We start from the raw sequence: 22,323 nt of genomic DNA on the forward strand, positions 1-22,323 counted from the left end.
TATGTTACATATTTATTGGATAAATATGATACCATATATTTATAATGTTTTATTTGTGATTATTATCATCTTGTTTCTGCAATAAAGTATTGTAAGGATTAGCTTTGGGGGCGGGCTTTACAGACAGGAGCCAATCAGGTAGCAGTCTCCCCAGTGTATGAACCTGTGTGAAATTTTACGCAACAACAAACCTTACAAATGTTGTTTTAATTTGTGTATACGCTTCGTAAACATCAAAGCAAAGCTCAAAATGGATGTCCCGAGAAATCACTCGTCTCTGTGACATCCCTAGCTCATTTTAAATAGCAAATAAAGAGGGAATACTTAGCGCATGCGCACTAGCTAGCTACTCGAAACTTGCATGCTTTCGAAGGTAAATCTGCTGCAGTGTGGAAGTGTATAACTGTAAGTTATGATGCCATCTAGTGATCTGATAAGATCATTACATATTTTATACAACACCTGTTGTCAGAACTGTACATTATATTCCCAAAACTCATGATATGCAGTAGTAGGAATAAAAAAAAATCTATTTTATTTGCAAAGGAAACGGAGTACCAGCTTTATCAATATATTGTTTTAAGATCAATGTGAATAAAAATATGTCTACATCTAAATACAAAACTGAAACCATTTAAATGAGATATTACATTTCTACCCATATTTGTGAGTAGATCATTTCAGACAACTTACGATGTGTTGAAAAAGGCAAAAGATTTTAATGTGGGTGAAAATCTGTCTGAACCGAAAAACAATTGTAGTACAGAAATGTCAGATTTGTATAAATTCAAAACATTTAAATATTTACTATAAACTATGCATGCAAAATGTTTGAAATTGAATACCCAAATCAATGCAAGCAATACCTGAAAAGACTGATTTCTTAAATTCTTCTTATAACAGCATATAGATGAAAACAATACTACTCAAGGACAGTTTTTATGGTACATCTTAGCCATTTCAAAAATATCTACAAAGTTACTTTAAACTAAGTCAATATAACCGAGTCGACGGCAAACATCAGGGAATACGAGGTCTTTCACAAACTTAAATATTTATGTCCTGAAGAAATATCAATGACAAACTTGACCCACACAAGTTTATGATAAAATTTAGAGGATGTTATTGAACTTAAATCACATGTGTGTTATTTTTGATCCAACAAAAGCACTGAAAATTAAAAAGGATATAAAAGTACAAAGGATGTATGCGACCATACAAAAACTCCATAAAAAACACCCTGGCAGTCTTTTGTTCCACAATGATTCAGAAAAAAAAATCACATAGCCAAAAAGATAAACAATAACACTCGGATGAGGAATACACACAGAAGAATAAAAATTAAATGTAAAGAGGAAAAAAATGAATGAAGGACGTCTGAGATACAGGAAGGGTCACAGAAACATTCATGTGTTTTGTTTATGCAGTTGTATGGGTGTAGAGTTATATGCAGCCCTCTTTTAATAAATTCGGCCTCGGCTTCTGTTTCCTCTTCCTCCGAAGCCCCGCCCCCGGCCGCCCCTGAAGCCTCCTCTTTGTTCTACGAACAGAAATTAAATGTATTACATATACACAAAGGTTTGTTTTACTAGTAACATTTTTATAAACTAGTATTTTCATAACAGGGTAGAGAGACAAATCCCCCAAGTCTCCCCATTAAAACGAATCCTCACACAAACCCACTGTTTTTTGAGGAAAACATTCCAGGATTTTTCTCATTTTAATGGACTTTATGGACCCCAACACTTAACAGTTTTAATGCAGTTTAAAATTGCAGTTTCAAAGGACTCTAAACTATCTCAAACGAGGCATAAGGGTCTTATCTAGCGAAACAATTGTCATTTTTGAAAAGAAAAAAAATGCACTTTTAAACCACAACTTCTCTTCTTCCTCCGGCTGTGTGACGAGCCAGCGCGACTTCACGTTGTGGTTTAAAAGTTCATATTTTTATTTTCCAAAAATGACAATCGTTTTGCTAGATAAGACCCTTATGCCTCATTTAAGATCGTTTAGAGTCCCTTGAAACTGCAATTTTTTAGTATTGGGGTCCATTAAAGTCCATTAAAATGAGAAAAATCCTGGAATGTTTTCCTAAAAAAACAATTTCTTCTTGACTGAACGAAGAAAGACATCAACATTTTGGATGACATGGTGGTGAGTAAATTATCTGGATTTTTTTTTTTTAAAGGACTAATCCTTTAAGTTTTTAATTATAAGAAGATTTGACAAAATCTCACCATATGAGAAATTACCAATGCTGGCACTGTATTTCCCACTGGGTGGATTGTAGATCTGACGGGCGTCCCTTCTGGGCAAATTTAAGGGAACCTTCTTTGCAGTCGCTGTTGCTCCAACGTCTTCTCCAGACAGCCTCTTCTGACTTTAGGATATGAACAAGAGATCATGGGGAAAAACTTTAATAAGCAGCAGATAAACAGCAGTCAGTGCCGAGGACAGAAGCTCAGCTTATGATGATATTTGTATTACAAAGACCAGGAGGACCAGTGGACCCACCCAACTGATGCTGCCACCTCAGTCTTCTGTACTGGTTTCCAGGACAGAGTGATTGTGCTTTTATAAGATGGAGGGTTATGAAACAGATCCTGGAGATGACATTAAAACAACAAATTAACAAATTAAGGACAAGTTCAATATTAATGGAGTTGATCTTTAAAATAATTAGGATTACCTTGATTAAAACATTTATATTGTTGGTGATTTTCAAAGCCACGACTTTAATCTTATTCTGCAAAAAATAAGAAAAGTACACAAACCAAGTGTTATCTTGAAAATCAATATCACAATATTCCCTTTACAAGACTTTACAAAAGGGTAAATCAAACACCTCCTCTGTCTTCAGTGCATCTCCAGCTTTGCCCTGCAAAGCAACACGCAGTTGCCGAATATATACTTGCAGTCCGCGTGCAAAGTACTGTAGCCTGTTAAAAAACCAAAAATAAATAGTTGGTCTTTCCACCACAAACTAAATGCAATGACGCAATTACACGTATACTATAAAAAAATCTGATGTTGATCTGACCTGATCTTGAAGTCCTTAAGATTCTCTGCACTAATTTTGTCTATAAGAAAGTCAGGTAGTTTTTTGCCCAACTGATGGAAGCTGAAGAGCAGGCACTCCACATAGCTGAACTGCAATTTGGGCTCCTCGTTGGCTGCATTCTCTCCATTCTCTTCTTCTGGAGGAAGGGGCATGAACTCCTAAGCAAAGGCAGAAGACAGAGCGAGTGCTGTAAGTAATGATTAAGAGGTTGAAATGGAAGGTTAGAAGGACAAAAGTTTAATGCATGTTTTCACCAGTAGCTTCTCGAAGAGCATCTTTAGATTGACTTCAAGTTTATCCATGTCGCCACAAAACGGACTCATCTCTGCCAATAGCTTCAGTACCTGTAGAAAGCAAAACATCAATACTCTTTTTAAAGCTCCTCAACTTAAAAACCTTTAACTTTCACAAATGAATATTCTAAGGATATTAAAACTAGAAAACATTTTCACTTCACCAAAGACAACCTTAAATTACTGACATTAATACTGCCCTACAAAGGCTAAGTGCAGTAACTATAGTACGCAAACACTGAAACTGAGAAAAATGCCCTTAAAGTTTTTTACACCAGCCAGTCAATTCAAACATGTTACTTTGGCACACACGTTTCACTGAAATGCGACAAAATTGAACCAGGAGACTTTGTCACAAGATACAACAGATCTCACAATGCCCATTTCAACCCTTAACTCAATTTTGACCAAATGCGTTGTTACTGCACTTTGGCTTTGTAGGGCAGAATAGTTCTCCAAGATTTTGTCTGATATGGACACATATGTGCAGTTTCTGCCGCATTACTGTGAGGCACTTGCATATAAAAAGCCAAGTTTAAAAATAAAGACAAAATGTGATCTGTAGAACGCTGTACACACCTCAAGCTGGATGTCCAGTTCTGCTACAGGACTGGTGAGGAGACTGAGATTGGGCAAAGCATACTGACAGAAATATGTCACAAAGCGAGTAGAATGCACATTTTTCTGGAATAAAAAATAATTAATTTGCACAAAAATAGTCAAACTTAAATCTATTTTCTTCAAGCATAATATAATAAACATTATGGGTGTAACAATAATTCAACATGAATAAATGCATTGATCAAATGTTTAACAATATGAGGTTGATTTTGATACTCCACATGTTCAAACTTTATCAAAGCATGATTTGGATTCAACAGGTCATTTTGGATCGATTCATTCATCCAAACATGTTACTGGGTCCTTACAAAACACACGTGGTGCAAATATAATATGGGTTGACTTACAGAAAACAGTGGTAAAGCCTGGCGTGTGCACTGCAGGAGCCGGTCAACGCTATCAGTATCTGCCGGGTTAAGGGCCTGCTCAAGGAAGGCCTGTTCAACCACCAACTCCACCAGCTGCTGCCGCCCGCTGACGGTCTGCATGGCCTTCAGTCCCGACAGGATACGCATCAGAAGCACAAACTCCTCCCCCGTCACATCCTCCAGAACCTAAGATAAGAAAGTGATAAATGCAAGCACAAATCAAGGGCAAAGAACTCTTCTGGCTGGCCACATTTAGTGTATATATATATATATATATATATATATATGAAGAGTTTGGTTCCAAAACGCAATAAACGCCATTTTTGAAAAAAATTAGTTACTGCCAGAATCAGTATTATATCAGGTCAGTATTATAAAGTAAATTCTTAATTTTATGCAAAATCCAATTTCCGCAGTGTTATTCTGTCATCTTTTCTCCCTTTTTTCCCAAAATGCAATAAACGCCACTCCCCCTTTTCTACAGAATGCCATAAATCCACTCCTCCACAGATTAGAGGCACCTCACGCAATGTAAACAAAGAATGGCGGCGCGTTAAATACACGGAATCCTAGTTTTCATCATCTACTTTGTACTTCGTGATCACCAAACAAACACAAACAAAATAATAGCTTGATGGCATTAATAAACCTGTGATTGTTTTCTGTGACGGGAAAGAAACGTAAGCCATCAAAATCTAATAATTTACGCGAGGAACTCGGGAGACCGGTGCTTGTTTGGCCGGGCCGACAGCATCAAGTTACTGTCATGATAACACATTGACCCCAGGGGATCTTATGAAAAACTTTCCATAATTTTACTCAAAGTCAACGAAAATCGAGCAGGACCAAAACATTTTACAGCTGATCGCTTTGAAAAACGTTAAGCGACGACATCAAGTTTAACCGATGACTTCTTAATATCACAAAGTAAGTGTTTTGATTAATGACATTAATGTTTATATTTTTAATTAGTGTGTACAACTAGTCAACTAAATGAATATAACATGGCAAAGATGAATGCACATTTATATAGGCGATTGATTCAATAGATTTATAGCATTTTTTATAAAAACTTGTCATGGATTTATTGCATTTTGTGGAAAAAAGAATCCGTTTTTATAATAAATCTTTGAAAATCAAGTTATGGATTTGAATTTTTTATGTTTTTATAACCTAAAGATGCTATGTGAAAGTTTGTAACAGAAAATAGTGGTTTTCATCTTGTCACTTTCTTGGTATAGAAAACACTTTTTTACCGAAATTTGTCAAAATGGATTTATTGCGTTTTGGAACCAAACTCTTCATATATATATATATATATATATATATATATATATATATATATATATATATATATATATATATATATGCAAAGTAAACACATGAACGTTCAACAAGCTTTAGTCCTTAATAGCGCTTTACCATTGCATAGTACCCCACGGTTTGGGTCGAGTCTTACTTTCGGGGCTTTTCCACTGGGTTCAGTTCGTAGTACCCGATACTTTTTTTAGTACCACCTCAGTCGGGGTTCCAAGCGACCCGAGCTGATACCAAAACGTAACGTGAAAACACTGTAGATCACTGATTGGTCTGAGAGAATCGTCACTACCAGTGTCATCACTATAATGTAACAGATTAGCTTTACCTTTATGTTAGCATGCACTCTTGAGTAAACATGTTTTCATCTGTGCTTTGCTGTAAGTTCCTAAACTCCCTTTTAGCGATGAAAACATCCACAGGTTGTGAATCAGGAACACCATAACAGTTTTTATCCAGACTTGCAGTTTGTGGCAGCACATTCGCGACACGCACGTCCGCATATATGCTTAAATGCAACTTAAATGAGGCTCGAGTCAGCGGAGCGCGTCGACTGATGCCACGGGTGTTTGTACAGAAACTGTCATGTGAGACAGAGGTAGTGATAAATGCGAAGTGCAAGCATCTATTTGTGGTGGACAATTTGAATTTTGTGTCAGACTGAGAAATAAATAAATGTATGGGAATGTACAACCAAGCTCTCACTTGTATGATGTCACAGCAGTAGGCAGCACAAATATAACGACACACCTATAATCCCTCCCACTGCAAAGTGTTACTAAACTCGATGACAAAGCTAACCAAGCCAAAGTGAGATGAGCTGACCCGACCTGACCCAAACCAAACCGCGGGGTACTATGCAATGGAAAAGCGCCATTAGTGTGCTTGGCTCAAGATTCGACGTATACCATAAACAAGACAATAGTCACTTTCTGTTACCCTTCAAGTTGCACAAATTGAAAGGGCGAATTAAAAATGAGTTCGGTCAGAGTTGTGCAAATCACTCTGCCCAAGTAACATGGCCTTACCTTCTGAGAATATAGTTCCCAGTATGTATACTGTTAAAAGATGGATGTGTCTCACATGACCTTGCCACCTGTACACGGTGTGACCACACAAATCACAACACATAAATAGGAAAACGTTCCCATTATTTTGTCACCTATTGGGATCAGCATGCTAGCTGGAGCTATTCACTTCCAGTCTTTGTGCTAAGCTAAGCTAGCGGGGGCTGCGTCAGAGTTACAGCATGCACGGAGATGAGAAAGGTATGTAAAGACTTATCTAACTCTGGGGGATACTGTGAATAAGCTAAATTCCCAAAATGTGGGCGTGTTCCTTTAATGTAAATCAGGCTAGTGTCATGTTTGAAGTGAAAACGAATAATGTCCTGATACCTTTTTAGTTTCTGTAAAGATAAAATCTTCCACCTCCTTCGTCATTGTGTCATCTGGCATTGTTTTTAACTTTGTAGAGAGAAACTTTATCGCCCTTTCCCGGACAATATCTTCCCCCTGCAGGATCTGACTGAACAAACCTCCCAAAGTTCCTTCAAAGAGAGAGAGATTGTCAGAGAGAACAACATAATTTTTAAGGCATTTTAAGGCTCTTTTAAGTCATGATACAATACAACAAACAAACAATTCAATATACAAAATAACATGGTACTGGATAGATACCTTTTGCATCAATTTTAAATATGGAGATCAACGCTGTGGTGACTTGATTGAATTCAGCAGAATCATCTAAAAGATACAAGTAGCAGTAAACAGACCAAAAGCTGGACAAGTATTGTGTTATTCAGTAATAACCAGAATAGTATGTGTGTTCAATACCTGTCTGCAAAAGCTGTGTGAGGATGTCTGCAACTCTGGGTAAATTCTCTCCGGATGCAAACCTAGGGAGTTCTTTGATAGCCTGTCTCCGAATCTAAAATTAAGAAACAAAAATGTCATTCATCTCATTGTATGACATGCAAGACATGCAAAACATGCAAGTTTCTGACACGATGTACTTACAGACACATCTTCATCCTCACACAGATCAAGCTGTGCATTGATGGCTGCGTCGGCCAGCTCTGGAAAGCTGCTGAAAAATTTGGGAATGAACTGTGCAGCTAGTCGCTTTTCTTTTGGGCCTCCTTTAACACCATTCAGAATGATCTGATAGGCATCTTTATGCTGAAAAACACCACAAATATTTAGTCATATTTATAACAAATGAAAATTGTTGTTCCTTGATTACACTTACATCAAAATTTTTTAAGTGTAAAAGTTAATTTTATTTTTTACATCTTCTATTTTAAACTATTAACTGTTAATTTACTTATACATCATTATTCATGCGTATGAACTGTTAATTATTTATGGGTGATGTGCGCTGATCTGCGGAAATCGACATTCACAAATCCATTACGTACATGGCGTAGAATTAGCCTACGAGTAAACTTTTCCTTTATTTAGTCAAATAATATAACCAAATTAATCGATTAGATAGTGTCTAGAATAAACATTATGCATTCACAACTGATCCAAAAGCTCGGAGAACAGTTTGTTTGTTTAATTAATTTAAAAACCATAGACATCTATTAGCGCTAAAGCGCTAATAAGCTAATGCACCATACGAGGCCTCACAGAAACCCCGCATTTCTAGTAATAAAAATGCAACTATAACAGAACATGTATTGATATTATTGATATCTGCACAAAGCACAAATAAATGACATTTTATTCACCGTGCTAAGATCCTCTTTCGCGTCGGCGAGGATGCCATAGTTACGATAAAGCTCCTCTACGGTCGCCGCCATCAGCGTGTCCGAGTTCACCGCTGGATATCAATGAACAAATGCGAATTTCTGTGAATATTCCTCCGTCTCCGCTACAATGTTTTTAGCCTGTCGCGATAATAAAGCGCAAGGGTGATATGAGTTATGTATGTGATGTTATTACGGACGCAAGCGTTGCACTCGCGTACAATACCACAGCTTGGGCTAGTTGCTCCGTGCGGCGGGATGAACTTTTCTTCAGCACTTTTTTGACAGCACAGCGCCACCAGTTCACAGCGCCACCTGCAGGATTGGGTGTCTAAGGACATATACGTCAGTGATCGTAAATACATTTTACTTTTATGAAGACAGGGTAGATTTGACATTTTGATAACTCCTTTTAAGCATGAAGGATGATTTTTGAGATTTTTATCCAAAGCGACTTACAAATGAAAGAGCATTTAAAGGTGCAGTGTGTAATTTTTATAAGGATCAGGAATGCAAAATAATATAAAAACTATATTATCAGGGGTGTATAAAGACCATTCATAATGAACTGTTATGTTTTTATAACCTTAGAATGAGACGTTTTATTCACATACACAGAGGGTCCCCTTACATGGAAGTCGCCATTTTGTGCCGCCATGTTTTTTACAGAAGCCCCTAAAGGGATAGTTCGGCCAAAAATTATATTAAACCCATGATTTACTCACCCCGAAGCCGTCCGAGATGCATATGTCCATCATTTTTCAGGCGATGACATTTTCTGTTATTTTAGAAAATGTTTTAGATCTTTCAGTTAATTAAAGGAACAGTATTTAGGATTATGGCCAAAAGTGGTATTGCAATCACAAAACTTGTGGCTAAAACTGGTACTGCAATCATACAACTGGTGGCCAATACACAAAATGACAACATAAACATCAGTTGAGGGCTGCAACTCCACTTTTTAAATGACAATATCCTGGACTGGCCATACCACTGTTGTCAGTGATATAAGTATTTGAAATGAAAATGATTTCTTAATGTCTAGTGACATATCAGGGCCATTTTATGATTATTTGATATAAATTTCTTACATACTGCTCCTTTAAATGTGAAGTTATGGGGTCCACGACCTTCAAGTCCCAAAGTGTGCATCCATCCTTCACAAAATAAATCCAAACGCTCCACGATGATAAAAAAAGTCCTTCTGAGGGTAATCCGCAAAGTTTTGTTGTAGAAATATCCACATTTAAAACTTTATAAACCAAAATAACTCGCACCCGGTAATGCCGCCATCTTAGTCGTGTCCGCATTCAAGATCAAAGCTTTATGCAGTGTACGGAGGTTTCTCTGCTGCTGCTCTGTGCCCCCGCCCTCCGAATTTGTCATACGTCACTAAGAAAAGTGCGTACACTATGCTTATACTCTCTCCTGAATACAGAGGAGTCTAAGATGGCAGCGCTACCGGAAGGTAGCCATTTTACTTTATAAAGTTTTAAATATGGATATTTCCACAACAGCACCACGCGGATTACCCTCAGAAGACCTTTATTTATCATCCTGGAGACGTTTGGATTTATTTTGTGAAGGATGGATGCACATTTTTTGGACTTGAAGGGTCGTGGACCCCGTAACTTTAATTTAATTAACTGAAAGATCTAAAACATTTTCTGAAATAACTGAAAATGTGTTTGTCTGAAAAATGATGGACATATGCATCTCAGAAAGCTTGGGGGTGAGTAAATCATGGGTTTTATATAATTTTTGGCCGAACTATCCCTTTAACGGACAAACTTTTTTAATAAGTTATCTTCAACGGTGATATGTTTGTCCTGTGGCAGCTACCGTAGCTTCTCTATGCATTTCAAAAGCGAAGGGTGAGCTATTCACCTTATTTTTCACGACAACAAGGGCGGCGTCATTTCGCTCATTTTGTCAACGTTCTTCCGGCCGCATAGACGATGAGCAGCTGAGGCAGTGACTGAAGGCGACGCGTTAAAGCTTTAAAAGCTCACCCGAGCGCCTTTATGTTTCTTTCTTACCAATTTTAAGCCAACTGAGGAATACCCTTATCCCAAGGTTCGACTAGGTAACTTTAAACCACGCCGGGTGTTGAAAAGGTGGCCAGTTTCAGGTAAGCTATCTTAGCTAACTTTGTGCTCGTTCGCCTAAAGTTAGATTTGTGAAGTCCGTTCTACAAATACACTTAAGATCAGTAACGTTAGTTTATAAAATGCAACTAACGTTATTTGAATGGTTTTAATTGTCCACCTATATTTTTATATTTACGATAGTACAACGAGATATTATAGTACATTGCATTCTTACAGTAGCCCACGTGATTCCTACAAGTTACTGAGATTTCAGATGCTAGAATGTCAGTTCATTTCTCATTCAGATATTGATAATGACCTATTAAACAACGTATTATTTAACACTGAAGTTAAAGGCTGTGTGTATAATGTTACTGTCTCTTTTTTATGCATCTCTCTCTTACACACTGTTCTGTTTAAGTATGGGTGCCATTTATATATTAATTCTCATGATGCAAGTTTATTTTAAATACTAACATAAAAATGTTTATGGTTATATTGTTTTCACAGATGCATTGATGTGTAGTGATGCAGTGGACAACTGTGAGGATGATACAATCAACATGTTCCTAAACTGTGATGCAGAAACACAATGGGAGGATCCTTCCGTCTCTGACCACAACTACACTTTAAAATCACAACTCAACCTGAAGCAACCTACATCTGATATGGGAAAACAATGGTGCGATTTCCCGGACAGGGCTTATGCTGGTCCCAGGCTAAAATGCATATTTGAGCTACAATAATTTAAAAACACCTTTTACTGACATACCTCAACATATATGAGTGCCATTGTTTTGTCACAAGATGCGCACCAGTCTTGTTTTTTTTTAGGGTTTGTTTGTAAAAACTAAAATGTCCTAATATAATTAAATCCTAGTCCTGTAAACCCTGTCCGAGAAACTGCTTCAATGTGTTGAGCTGGCACAAATGTACAAATCTCTACTGAGAAACAACCATCTTTGGTTCAGCTTTACAGAGGGTTGATATTGCATCCATTACACAGTCGCCAAGCACTTCACCAGTACATACACCAACAGCTTCCAGAAAAACACTTGGGATCAGCTCCTGATGACTCCGATAAAGCTGTGTCTTAATTTATTGCAGGGTGGTCTTGCTTTACCAGTTGTAAAGTTACATTAAACCTTCATATGTGATCAGATGTCATGCAGTGATATTAAACATTTACAGTGTGATCAGATGTTGTGCATTTTTATTAAACCTTTACAATGTGATCAGATGTTGTGCATTTATATTAAACCTTTACAATGTGATCAGATGTTGTGCATTTATATTAAACCTTTACAATGTGATCAGCTGTTACATGTCATGCAGTTATATTAAACATTTACTATGTGATCAGATGTAACCTGCCATGCAGTTATATAAACCTTTACAGTGTGATCAGATATTATCTGTAAGGGATTTCTTAAACCATATGTGAGCTTTGTAGATTCCACTTAAAAGGATTTAAGTCTCCTGATTTGAAGGAATAAGTGTTGGCAAGTTTGCAAATGAATTCTATCATGGTACCACATAAAAACGAAATAGTTATTGGACTGGCTAAGGTGCACATTTGCTATAAAAAAAGACGAAATCACTGTGTTAATATTGGTAGACATACTTTTAATAATTTTCAATGTTGCTCCATCAACTCCTGACAGGACGAGGTAATTAAATATGCCAGGTTACTTGCCGCGGGCGCTTCATATCGTCTAACCACGAGACGATTGATGGGACAATATAAGACTATCCGAGCGTCGTATGAAGTTTTAACCGTGCTCCTAATTTAAAACATTTACAGCGGTAGCGATATTTGTCATTTCGCTAAAGTTATAGTGAACTACAAACAATCTTCTAACCACCGAATGCACTGTGCCATATTAGCAGCGGAAGTCGGTTGACAAAATGCGGAAGAGCGAAGAATTAAAAAGGGGCGTGGCGGAATAAGGTGAATAGACCCCTTCACGGTTCACGTCACAAGCTATTCCCACTGCGCATGTCGGGGTCAGAAAAGTCATTAAAGCAGATTGAGTTGCGTATCATTCGGTATCGTCAAAAATGCCTACTTACGTCGTGGGCTGTGAAAATCGCACCAGGTCTTCCGTTAAGTTTTCGCGATTAATGCAGAATCTCAAAAAAAAAAAAAACATCTGCGTCTGCAAGCAATTAACGTGCAGACTGGGACAATGGAAATATCAAAGAGACTTGTGTTTGTAGTGCTCACTTCATTTGAGGTAAGTCATCGTTTTTGAGCCCTGTTAGACTAAATTATAAAGCCTAAATGGTTCGACCCCGTGCTGCGCGCGCACCCATTAGTCATTCAATGTTTACAAACCTTGAAGGGGTCTATAAACTGAGTTGTTGGTTGCAATTTGCAACCTCACCACTAGATGCCACTAAATGTACACACGGCACCTTTAACATGTAGTCTAAGAAGCCAAGAATAAAGTGCACAAAGCTAGATTTTTGCCATATTTTGTTACATTTTATTATCCTTGTATTAGTGCAACTTTTATGATTAAAAATATTAATACAAATAGCTATTGTTGTATAACGTAGTATTTTGTTTCATGATTTAAATAAAAAAATTAAAACAATTTATAGTATTTATTTTTATTTAATTAAAAATAGATATGCTTTATGTAAAAATGGCCATAAGACACATTTTAAAATGTCATGTAAAAAGAGTAAATTAAAAGAATAATGCAAAAAGAATAAATACAATTTTTTTGTTTTTTTGAGAACAGCCAGACGATGGCGTCAGAGACCATGGTTTACACCTATGGTTTACACTGGTCTAAAAGGAGAAAGCTTCGGAAATAAAAGTAGCTAAATTTGATCAGAATTGAGTCAGTAATAAAGCAAAATTAAGTCCCGAGTGTTATTTGCCGCCAGTTTTCAAAATACAGCTCGAGGTCAAAATTTCATCAAATAAATTAATTTCGTCCGATTATGCACGTGCCACTTCATATTTTTATTTTTATTGATAAAAATAACATAACTTTCCATTTCATATTTATTGTTTTGTTTCATGCAACAACTGAATGCTTTTTTCATGAAAAACTGATCTATTTTTTTTCTGAGGGGAAATGTACGTGACTGTTCCTGGAAATGTTAAGCAACACTTTCACAATGTAACTGTATTCTGTATAATGCGTGCAGTAGATATGGCCAAGACAAAATGTACTCTGCAATAAAAGACCAATAAATTGGTTTATGTTAAACAGTTATAGTCTTAAAAAGAAATTACATTTATAAACTTTCATATGGTATATTTTATTGTTCTTCCGTACTTTGTCCAAATTACGAGGCATTATGATTGTTGTAGGCAAATGTGTAAGAATAGCTAATTATGAATCTTTTAATCTTAAAAACTTTAGCCAACCAGCACATTTATCGCCTGTTTTCTATTCTAATAACAATATGCAATGTGTAAAATTGTGGCTCCAGACACCTAATTTAACCATTTATCTCAAATATTAAAATAGACTTCCTTCCTATTTGCATGACTTTTTCCTGTTATAGTTTAATGCCAGATTAATCTGCAGTAGCATGAGAAAGTTTTTGCCCCGCCAAAATCAGGTCTTTATGACTATTTGTTCAGCTGGAAAACTAGCATCTGAACACCAGCTATGCCAGGGAGGGAGGACCAGTTAGGCCTGGCTAAGGGTGGTCATAAAATGTATGTAAAATGTATTAAATTATTCATGTGCAGTTTAAAGAAAAGCAACTTAGTTTGATATTTTGCAGTGATATTGAAACTTAACCCATGCAATAAGATTTAAACATAATCATAATTTTTTTTGCCAATGTAACCAACTTGCGAGCAGGGTGCGGTGGACCGGTTTGGGTGAGAAAGTCCAGGGCCACTTTTTAGTCCCAGTCCGTCCCTGTAACCATCTGCTCATGCAGCGTTAAAACGTCTTAAACTAATACAGTTACCATAAAGCTCTTCAGCAGGTCTCACATGCCCAAAACTCAAAGGTCTTTTCAGGTGATCAGGATTTGAATACAGCAACACAAAGCTCCTTAAAAGCTAATCTGCTTTAGAAACTCTGAATAGCTCACTGTGTGTGCTGGAATAAAATGTTCACCTTTAAAATACATACAACAAAGGACAAAGCTGAGATTACAGGCCAATTTATGACATACTTGGGTTTAGTACCTCATTATATGACCTTTCTTCAACTTTATTACTACAAAATAAATATATACAGTATTCTTTTACATACATAATATTAAAAACATTTCCTCTAAATTAATTTAAAAGAATATACTGTACAATACTATTGCAAGTCCGATCATAAAACATTCATAAAAGTCAAAAGTTTTGTCATATTTGAATGTTTTGTTTGTACTGCGAAAAAATTAAACTGTTTGATCACTTAAGAGTTAGGATTTAAGGCAGTGCAAATAATTTTATAATCCAAAGCATTACTGTTTCTGCAATGCCTTGTTGTACCTTTGTAAACTTGGTTAGCTCACCATAACCTATTTTCACAACTTTGCCAACAGAAAAGTGTGACGTTTGGTGGGCTTTACAAAAAAAGCTTAAAATTGCCCAAACAACATTCACTCTCAAACTTTAAAAAACATTGGCAAGCAAAACACAATTCAGCACACGGAAAGCTTCACATTATCAGTAAGCGCTACTGAAGCGCTTTGAGTATTCTCTCGATTTTATTAAGTCGGCTTTAGTGGGCATTTTGAGAAAAAACGCTCATTGCTTTCTAACTGCTTAGGCCACATTGTATCTCAGCAGTGCTTTGACCTCTGTGAACTTCCATAGCAACTGGCCTGGAATTACAAAAAGTCGTATCGCTAGAGAAAGACATGGGAGTCCTTTTGCTTCCTGTCTCGATGATCCTGGTCGCCGCACTGAACTCGACTTTTCCACACATCCTGTTTTTAACGGACAGTAGCTGGATGTCCGAGTGCACGTTGGCAACAGTGTGGCGTCTGATTCCTCCGGTCTTTTCCAAATAAGCTTCCCCTTCATGCTCGATTAGAGGTGCCAAGAAGGATTCGTGGGCAAATTGTGTCACCGTGATCTCGGGTTGACCTCGGTGAGGAGTGTTAACTGATCTCAGGCGTTCTAAATGATTCTCTGGAAAAAAAAATTCATGTTTGAAAGGTACACTCCACTTTTTTGGAAAATATGCTCATTTTCCAGCTCCCGTAGAGTTAAACATTTGATTTTTACCGCTTTGGAATCCATTCAGCTGATCTCAGGGTCCGGCGATACCACTTTTCTCATTCTGGCGTAACAATCAAGGACCCTTCCGATACAACATCATGGCTGCAGGAGGCGCAATGATATTACGCAGCAGCCGAACATAGTCCCCTGCTATTGAAAGTAACCAATATCACTACGCCTGCTGCAGCCATGGCACAGCAGCAAAGTCCTTGATTATTACGCCAGAATGAGAGTATAGTTCCTAACCATATCTGCCTAGAAAAATCACAGCTTTTAATTTTCCGTCGGTCTTAGTACATGATGTAACTACAGAAGAGTCAAGTTTTAAATAGGAAAAATACCGAAACTCTTTGGTTATTTTTAGCATGATGCTAATGGTCTAATCAGATTCAATGGATTGTGCTAAGCTATGCTAAAAGTGGTAGCACCAGACCCGGAGATCAGCTAAATGGACTCCAAAACGATACAAATCAAATGCCCAACTCCAAGGGAGCCCGAAAATGAGCATATTTTCAAAAAAAAAAAAATGGAGTGTCTCTTTAAGGTAAAGTACAATGTAAAAGAAATTGTGACCCTGCCTGTGAAAACCCAGCTATGTTTTTTTTTTAAACAAAATCATCCTACATGACGTAAAGAACATACAGATAAAGATAACCTTGATATCTTTAATATGGACTGAGTAAGGTCATGTCAAAGTTTAAAATCAATGACTAAAATCAAACTTTGACGCTTTAAATCTCATAACCAGATTATAAGATTCAGCCTGGATTTTACAGACGGGGTCGGGGTCACACCAGATTAAGCAAGTAAGAAGATAAAAGTGCTACCTGAAGATGAATCACTTTGGCTCAAGTAGAGGTAGTTACCCAGGTAGGGAGATATAACCATTTCCACCAGTCTCTCGAGTAAGAAATATTCTTGCGTGGGTCCGTTAGGTTCATGAATGCCCTGACAGGAGAAAACATGGAAATGATGAAAGCTGGCACCTAAATAGTTAAAAAGCAGGGTTATTCCCAAAGCAGATGAAAAGTGATAGCGAGTCGGCAACCAGATAATGGATCATTATAGTCCGTCATTATTATTATACCCTAAGGCAAGATATTAAATCGCTCTGGTACTCAACCCAAGCTGATCCAGGAACAAAGCTTTACAAATTTCCTTTATTTGGAAGAGCCATATTTAATTTTTTCTTTTTGGAAAACAGCGTTCGGTTTCTTCTTAGATTACGCTGCCACAAGGAATATGTAGTATCCATTCCCACACTATTTCTGTGTACATACAAAATTTCACATTCCCACGCCGGGAATGTTTTTTTTGCCTTGACCTCATATCCCGGCTTCATTTTCTCACCTGCGTGTTGAAGCTGCTGAAATAATGTTTTCGGATAGATACTTTACCTGTAGGATGAGGAGCATCTGTGTGATCGGAGGAGGGAAGGAATCTGCGTGAAGCATCTTCTCCGCAGGAAGCTTCAACAGAACCATGTTCCTGAAGCCTAGCAAAGCCATTTGCCTCACAGTCAACTCCTGACCCTATACGCACAGCCAAAAAACCACCATTCATCACAGTGTTGGTAACTTGACACCGACCGACTATTTTGAATGGTAGGTGAGATCATTTGGATACCTGCACGGGGTAGAAAATAGCTTGGAGAGTTGGCAGGATCTCTGTGAAAAACCTCACCCACATATCAGACAGCGCTTGGAGACAATTTTCCTCTGGGATGAGAAACGTTAGAAGAATGCTTAAGGAGGGACTTAAATGAAACACATCTGTACTTATTTAACCTTTAGCACACACACAGACCAAAAACCTTCAGGAGGGTTTTAAAAAGTGGTCCAGCTGTATTTTGAAAATGGTCAGCACTTACCATCATGAAGCTGGATCCTCTCCAAAACGTGTGTCAGACCTTTATTCAAAAGCTGATCCTGAATAAATAGATTTACGCTCTTAAACTCTTTTTTAAATTTGTTTGTTCACATCTTTGTGACTGAAAATAGATTTTACCTGAAAATACTCTGTGATAAAGGATCCCTGCTCCGTCCTTAAAAGCCACCTGTTGAGAAAGTTCAATATATCAATGAATCACTGTAACACTTGATAAACAACACTTGAGCAGTGCCTGCCTGCGCAAAAATTGTTGCTGAGGTGTTGCTACAGTATGTGGTTGATAAGCTGTACAGCATGTACACCTTGCAATTGGGTCTTTTCGGGTAAGAAAGAGCAATATTGAAGATAAAGTGATATCTTGATGCGATATACAATATATCTTAAATGATGCGATATACAATATGTGTATCATCAACTGCGTCGGATATGATATGTATAGACCATTTTAGCAGTTACAACATGAACAAGCGGCTTTCGTGGTCAATGCGTAACTTCCGGTAAACTGCGCTTAGAATAAATAACAACAAAGGACTTTTGTTAACATTTGTTATTTTCGACAAGGTATTTGTTTAAGAGTTCAGTTTAGCAACTCGTCAGACAATTAAAGGTGCAGTGTGTAATTTTTAGAAGGATCTCTTGACAGAAATGCAAAATAATATACAAAACTACATAATCCGGGGTGTATAAAGACCTTTCATAATGAACCCTTAGGTTTTTATTACCTTAGAATGAGACATTTTTATCTACATACACCGAGGGTCCCCCTACATGGAAGCCGCCATTTTGTGCCGCCATGTTTCTATAGAAGCCCTTAACGGACAAACTTTTTTTATCTAGCTGTCTCCGAAGATGACATGTTTGTCTGTTAGTGGCTACCGTAGCTTCTCTATCCGTTTTAAAAGCGATGGGTGAGCAATTAACTGAGCCATTGGTTGCAATTCACAACCTCACCACTAGATGCCACTAAAATTTACACACTGCACCTTTAAAAAAACTGAAACCGGAAGTAAAGTTCGGACCAGATGTGTATCGCGTCACCGCACGTGCGTCAGATGAAACAGTCTATACCCAGGCCACGGTATGATGCGCATGACGATTCAGGTCAATTTTGACTTAAATTTCATTTTTTCAGAATGAAGAAACATTATAATTTGTTTATTGTACATCAATTATACATTGTTTATTGTAAATTCATTTATTTATTCGAATTCATGGACGATGCCGGACTTTTGTGCTGCGTATGGATGTTAGGCCTACTAGCACTATGCATTACAGTTAGAAAAAGTAAATTTTCATATAATCAAAACTTTTATTTTTTCCTGGCTGTTGTGTCTGGCTGTTGAAACGAACCAAAAGAAAACCAAGAAAATCGCGTTCACAACGATTTATGGTGATTTTATTTCTGTTACACCATTGCCTACAATGACGCTGATGCGGGGTTCCCGTTTCAAGATGGCGGCTCTGTTTGACGCATTCGGTCCAATGAACTGCCGTAGCCAAGGCGACATCTAGTGTACATATCTATGGTCTGACTCGAGCTGGACCGGACGCACGTGCGTTTGTGCGTAAAGTAAACTGCTCACTTTAGTGCCTTTTTAAAGTGAAACTGTTTAAAATCACTTGAATGTTAACATTTGCAAACCTTTGAAACACTTACAAATGATAAACTTTCCCTATTTAAATTTGCGTTTTAATCCGCGAATCACATGCAAGCCGAACCGTGGATCAACTGCGATCCGTTACGCCACTAGTGGTGTTTTCCTTTAAGATCGATAAATAAATAAATACATTGATGTTTGGTTTGTTAGGATAGCACAATATTTGTTCAAGATACTATTTGAAAATCTGCAATATGAGAATGCAAAACAATCTAAATATTGAGAAAATCCTTAGCATCATATTTTTAATGATAAATAAGTGTTTGATATATTTACGGTAGGAAATTAGCAAACTATTTTCATGGAACATGATCTTTGCTTAATATCTTAATAATATTTTTGACATAAAAAAAATCAACAATTTTGACCCATACAATGAATTGTTGGCTACTGCTACAACTATACCTGCATGACTGTGACTTATGACTGGTTTTGTGGTCCAGGGTCACATTTAACCAAAAGGTGTTATACATTCTTTATTTACTCTTTCTCACCAGTCTCTCTGCAACTTGCATCAACCTAAATCTACACATTTGACTACACATGCATCAACCTAAAGCTACACATTTGACTACACATAACTTTTTGAACCATTAAAATCATTCAGCTATTGCAAATCATTCTGATACTTATATTGTGATATCCATATTTGTGATATTAACGTGGGCTGTTACGGTGAAATGGTAGCCAAATGACTTAAAGAGCATCTATTTCATTGCTAAAAACAACGTTATTTTGTGTATTTGTTTTAATACAATGTGTTCGCGTGGTTTATGGTAAAAAAACACATTATTTTCCACATACGGTACATTTTTGTAGCTCCAGATTTCACTCTCTTTCTTAAACACACGGATTTGAAAAGCTCTGTGTCCCTTATTAGCCAGCTCATCTGTTTGTTGTGATTGGTCTGAATACCTCTGACGTCAGCAGGAAATGTGACGCTCCTTACCATGTTTGAAAGATTCGCTTACAATTTAATGCTAACAGGAGTTAACTTACAGGTTTTGAGTCCAAAGCGAGAGAAATTATCATAATGTCTACATCACCAATCCCAGATTTACGTTGGAGACGATAACTCGCGTCATCGTTTACTTTGGGGTTATTGTAAGATTAAAAATATAAGAATTTATTACTCACAACCCCCTTTTCCATCATGTACCATCTGCATTCCTGTGCTGATAGTGATGTGATCAAAGACTATTGTCACAGCTGTTAATCCAATACAGTGGGGGTTAAAGGTGGTCTTCTGATTGGTCAGTTTGATTGTATTATATTGGGTTTGGTCAAGTACAGTGGGGGTTAAAGGTGATCTTCTGATTGGTCAGTTTGATTGTATCATGTTGGGTTTAGTCACATGGTCAAGGCAAAGGAAATGTAAAAACGTGAATGGGACCACTGGTGCTCTTTAAGTAGTCCTACGAGTCTGACATCATGATTCTTAAAATTGGCTTGGTTGCAATATTAAAAATTATTTCTGACCTTATGCTCTCATTCAAGGTGTAAAGTTCATTGGCCTGCAGGCTTCCTCCTTGAAACACCTTTATGACAGCCGTGTGAACACTGCAAAACAACGACAAAAGATTCAACCTGGGAAACAAGGCCTCGTTCGAGTGCACTGACTACTAATAAGCAAGATAAGAAAATGCTATGCAAAACGCACTTTACTACTACACACAATGAATTGCATTTTGTACCCAGTAACCATAAATAACCATAAAACCATAAATAAATTTCACTGGAATTTCTCCCCGTGTTCATTTGTTTATAGTCAGCAAGTCTCTATTTGGTTAAAATAACTTTCGCTTGCTGGCAAACATCACTGTCTGCGAATGAGCCAACCAACTTGTGACTAACATCCTGCTCTACACATCCTGAGCGAGGGGCATTGGAGGTCCCGTTTCCATAAGGAAGTGGTGAAGGCAAAAGCCGCTGTCTGCTTCCTCCCTTAACGCCTTAAAACTGTGTCTTAACACAGGGGGTACTCGCCCCCGACTACTAAACATGCCAATCTAACCGTATAGTCATAACAAAAAAAGTGAGATTTCAGTTTTGAGTCAATGGTTTGGTTACTGTAAACACCGACCTTTCTGACTCAAAGGTTTTAGGTCAAATTTCCCCTAAGTCTTCAAATTGCAAATCCATTTATTTGCATTCTCAGACACCTAACCAATAGGACGATGCCTTTCGTCCGCTCATCCTTAAAGCGAACCACCCACCTGTTCCAAACGCTGGCGTTGGACAGCTGCAACGTTGGTGAGCTGGCATGGAAACGGGCGAGGTCCGACAGCACCGGCGAGCTCATGAAACGTGGCCTGGGCTTTCGGAACGACCCCATGGTTCGGTTCAGGTGCCGACTCAAATCTAGAACAAATGTGAGACATGAAGAAGTCACGTTACTGGTTACCGCAAAGCACAACAAATAGGTCTTGGTGACAAACCAAACTAGCGAAACCCATCAAGGGAGTTGTTTACATGCTTCATATAGGCGGTGACTCATTTATATCGAAGCCTGTGTGTCATACTGAAAGCCACACAGAACAGCAAGGAGATAAACAAGCACATTTCCTTTTGATGTGCAGACAAACTTGAGACTTCCTGGTGACTACATAGTCATGCGTGGCTGCGGTGTCTATCTATCTGCGCTAGGGTTAAAAGCGAAAGGTTTTATCAGAAGTTCAGTTAGAGTAGAAGAAAATGATGGCAGGTGCTGAAAAGTCAAAGACTGCACCCCTATGCAGTTGGCATCTAACAGTTGACTCTTCCCAGAATTCTGACTCAAGCTGTCTTGCTCACCCACTGCACCCCTGACGACATCGCGGCTCGATCCCACACACATCTGACACCAAATACCAACTATAAATGTACATATTTATCCCAACTGCCTAATAATAGGTTTTCTCTCTTCCCACACCGCTGAACAAAAACACAATGGTAACCACGCAAGCCAAACTATGTCTACAATTATAGGGTGTCTTTGCAAAACCCGTGATGGGTTAAACTGGTGTTTCATCCACCCAGCAAGAACATGGCAATGATGAGGTCACACACCAGTGGTCCCTAAAATCTTGCCCTT

At 37.7% G+C, this 22,323-nt stretch overlaps 3 protein-coding genes and 1 long non-coding RNA gene across 8 annotated transcripts in view; 2 read left to right on the forward strand and 2 right to left on the reverse strand.

The window, feature by feature from the left end:
- Positions 1-22,323, forward strand: part of LOC129434396 (creatine kinase U-type, mitochondrial) — a 368,704-nt gene that overhangs the window by 112,273 nt on the left and 234,108 nt on the right. The window lies entirely within an intron of this gene.
- Positions 698-8,700, reverse strand: api5 (apoptosis inhibitor 5). The gene is made up of 14 exons (XM_055192902.2): positions 8,395-8,700; positions 7,679-7,840; positions 7,496-7,589; positions 7,340-7,405; positions 7,058-7,209; positions 4,323-4,529; positions 3,934-4,038; positions 3,316-3,405; positions 3,041-3,219; positions 2,846-2,939; positions 2,690-2,746; positions 2,515-2,603; positions 2,238-2,380; positions 698-1,540 (listed from the first exon to the last, which is right to left on the reverse strand). Exons 1-14 carry the CDS (start codon positions 8,464-8,466, stop codon positions 1,461-1,463), a joined length of 1,590 nt encoding a protein of 529 aa, XP_055048877.1. The 5' UTR covers positions 8,467-8,700; the 3' UTR covers positions 698-1,460.
- LOC141364177 (uncharacterized) lies at positions 10,303-11,911 on the forward strand. Its single transcript, XR_012369829.1, has 2 exons — positions 10,303-10,543; positions 11,013-11,911. It is a non-coding gene; the product is annotated as an uncharacterized lncRNA (long non-coding RNA).
- The window catches only part of prr5l (proline rich 5 like), a 133,698-nt gene continuing 126,004 nt past the window's right edge, over positions 14,630-22,323 (reverse strand). For all 5 annotated transcript variants that reach the window (XM_055192147.2, XM_055192146.2, XM_055192145.2 and 2 more), the window contains 8 exons: positions 21,467-21,611; positions 20,730-20,810; positions 17,710-17,758; positions 17,573-17,630; positions 17,329-17,420; positions 17,100-17,234; positions 16,530-16,650; positions 14,630-15,612 (listed from right to left, as the gene is read on the reverse strand). In XM_055192147.2, coding sequence (XP_055048122.2) covers positions 15,236-15,612; positions 16,530-16,650; positions 17,100-17,234; positions 17,329-17,420; positions 17,573-17,630; positions 17,710-17,758; positions 20,730-20,810; positions 21,467-21,611 — 1,058 coding nt within the window. In that variant the 3' untranslated portion in view covers positions 14,630-15,235. The remainder of the gene's footprint in view (positions 15,613-16,529; positions 16,651-17,099; positions 17,235-17,328; positions 17,421-17,572; positions 17,631-17,709; positions 17,759-20,729; positions 20,811-21,466; positions 21,612-22,323) is intronic.

This window comes from Misgurnus anguillicaudatus, chromosome 6 (assembly GCF_027580225.2).
Source record: "Misgurnus anguillicaudatus chromosome 6, ASM2758022v2, whole genome shotgun sequence".
Taxonomy (NCBI): Eukaryota; Metazoa; Chordata; class Actinopteri; order Cypriniformes; family Cobitidae; genus Misgurnus; species Misgurnus anguillicaudatus.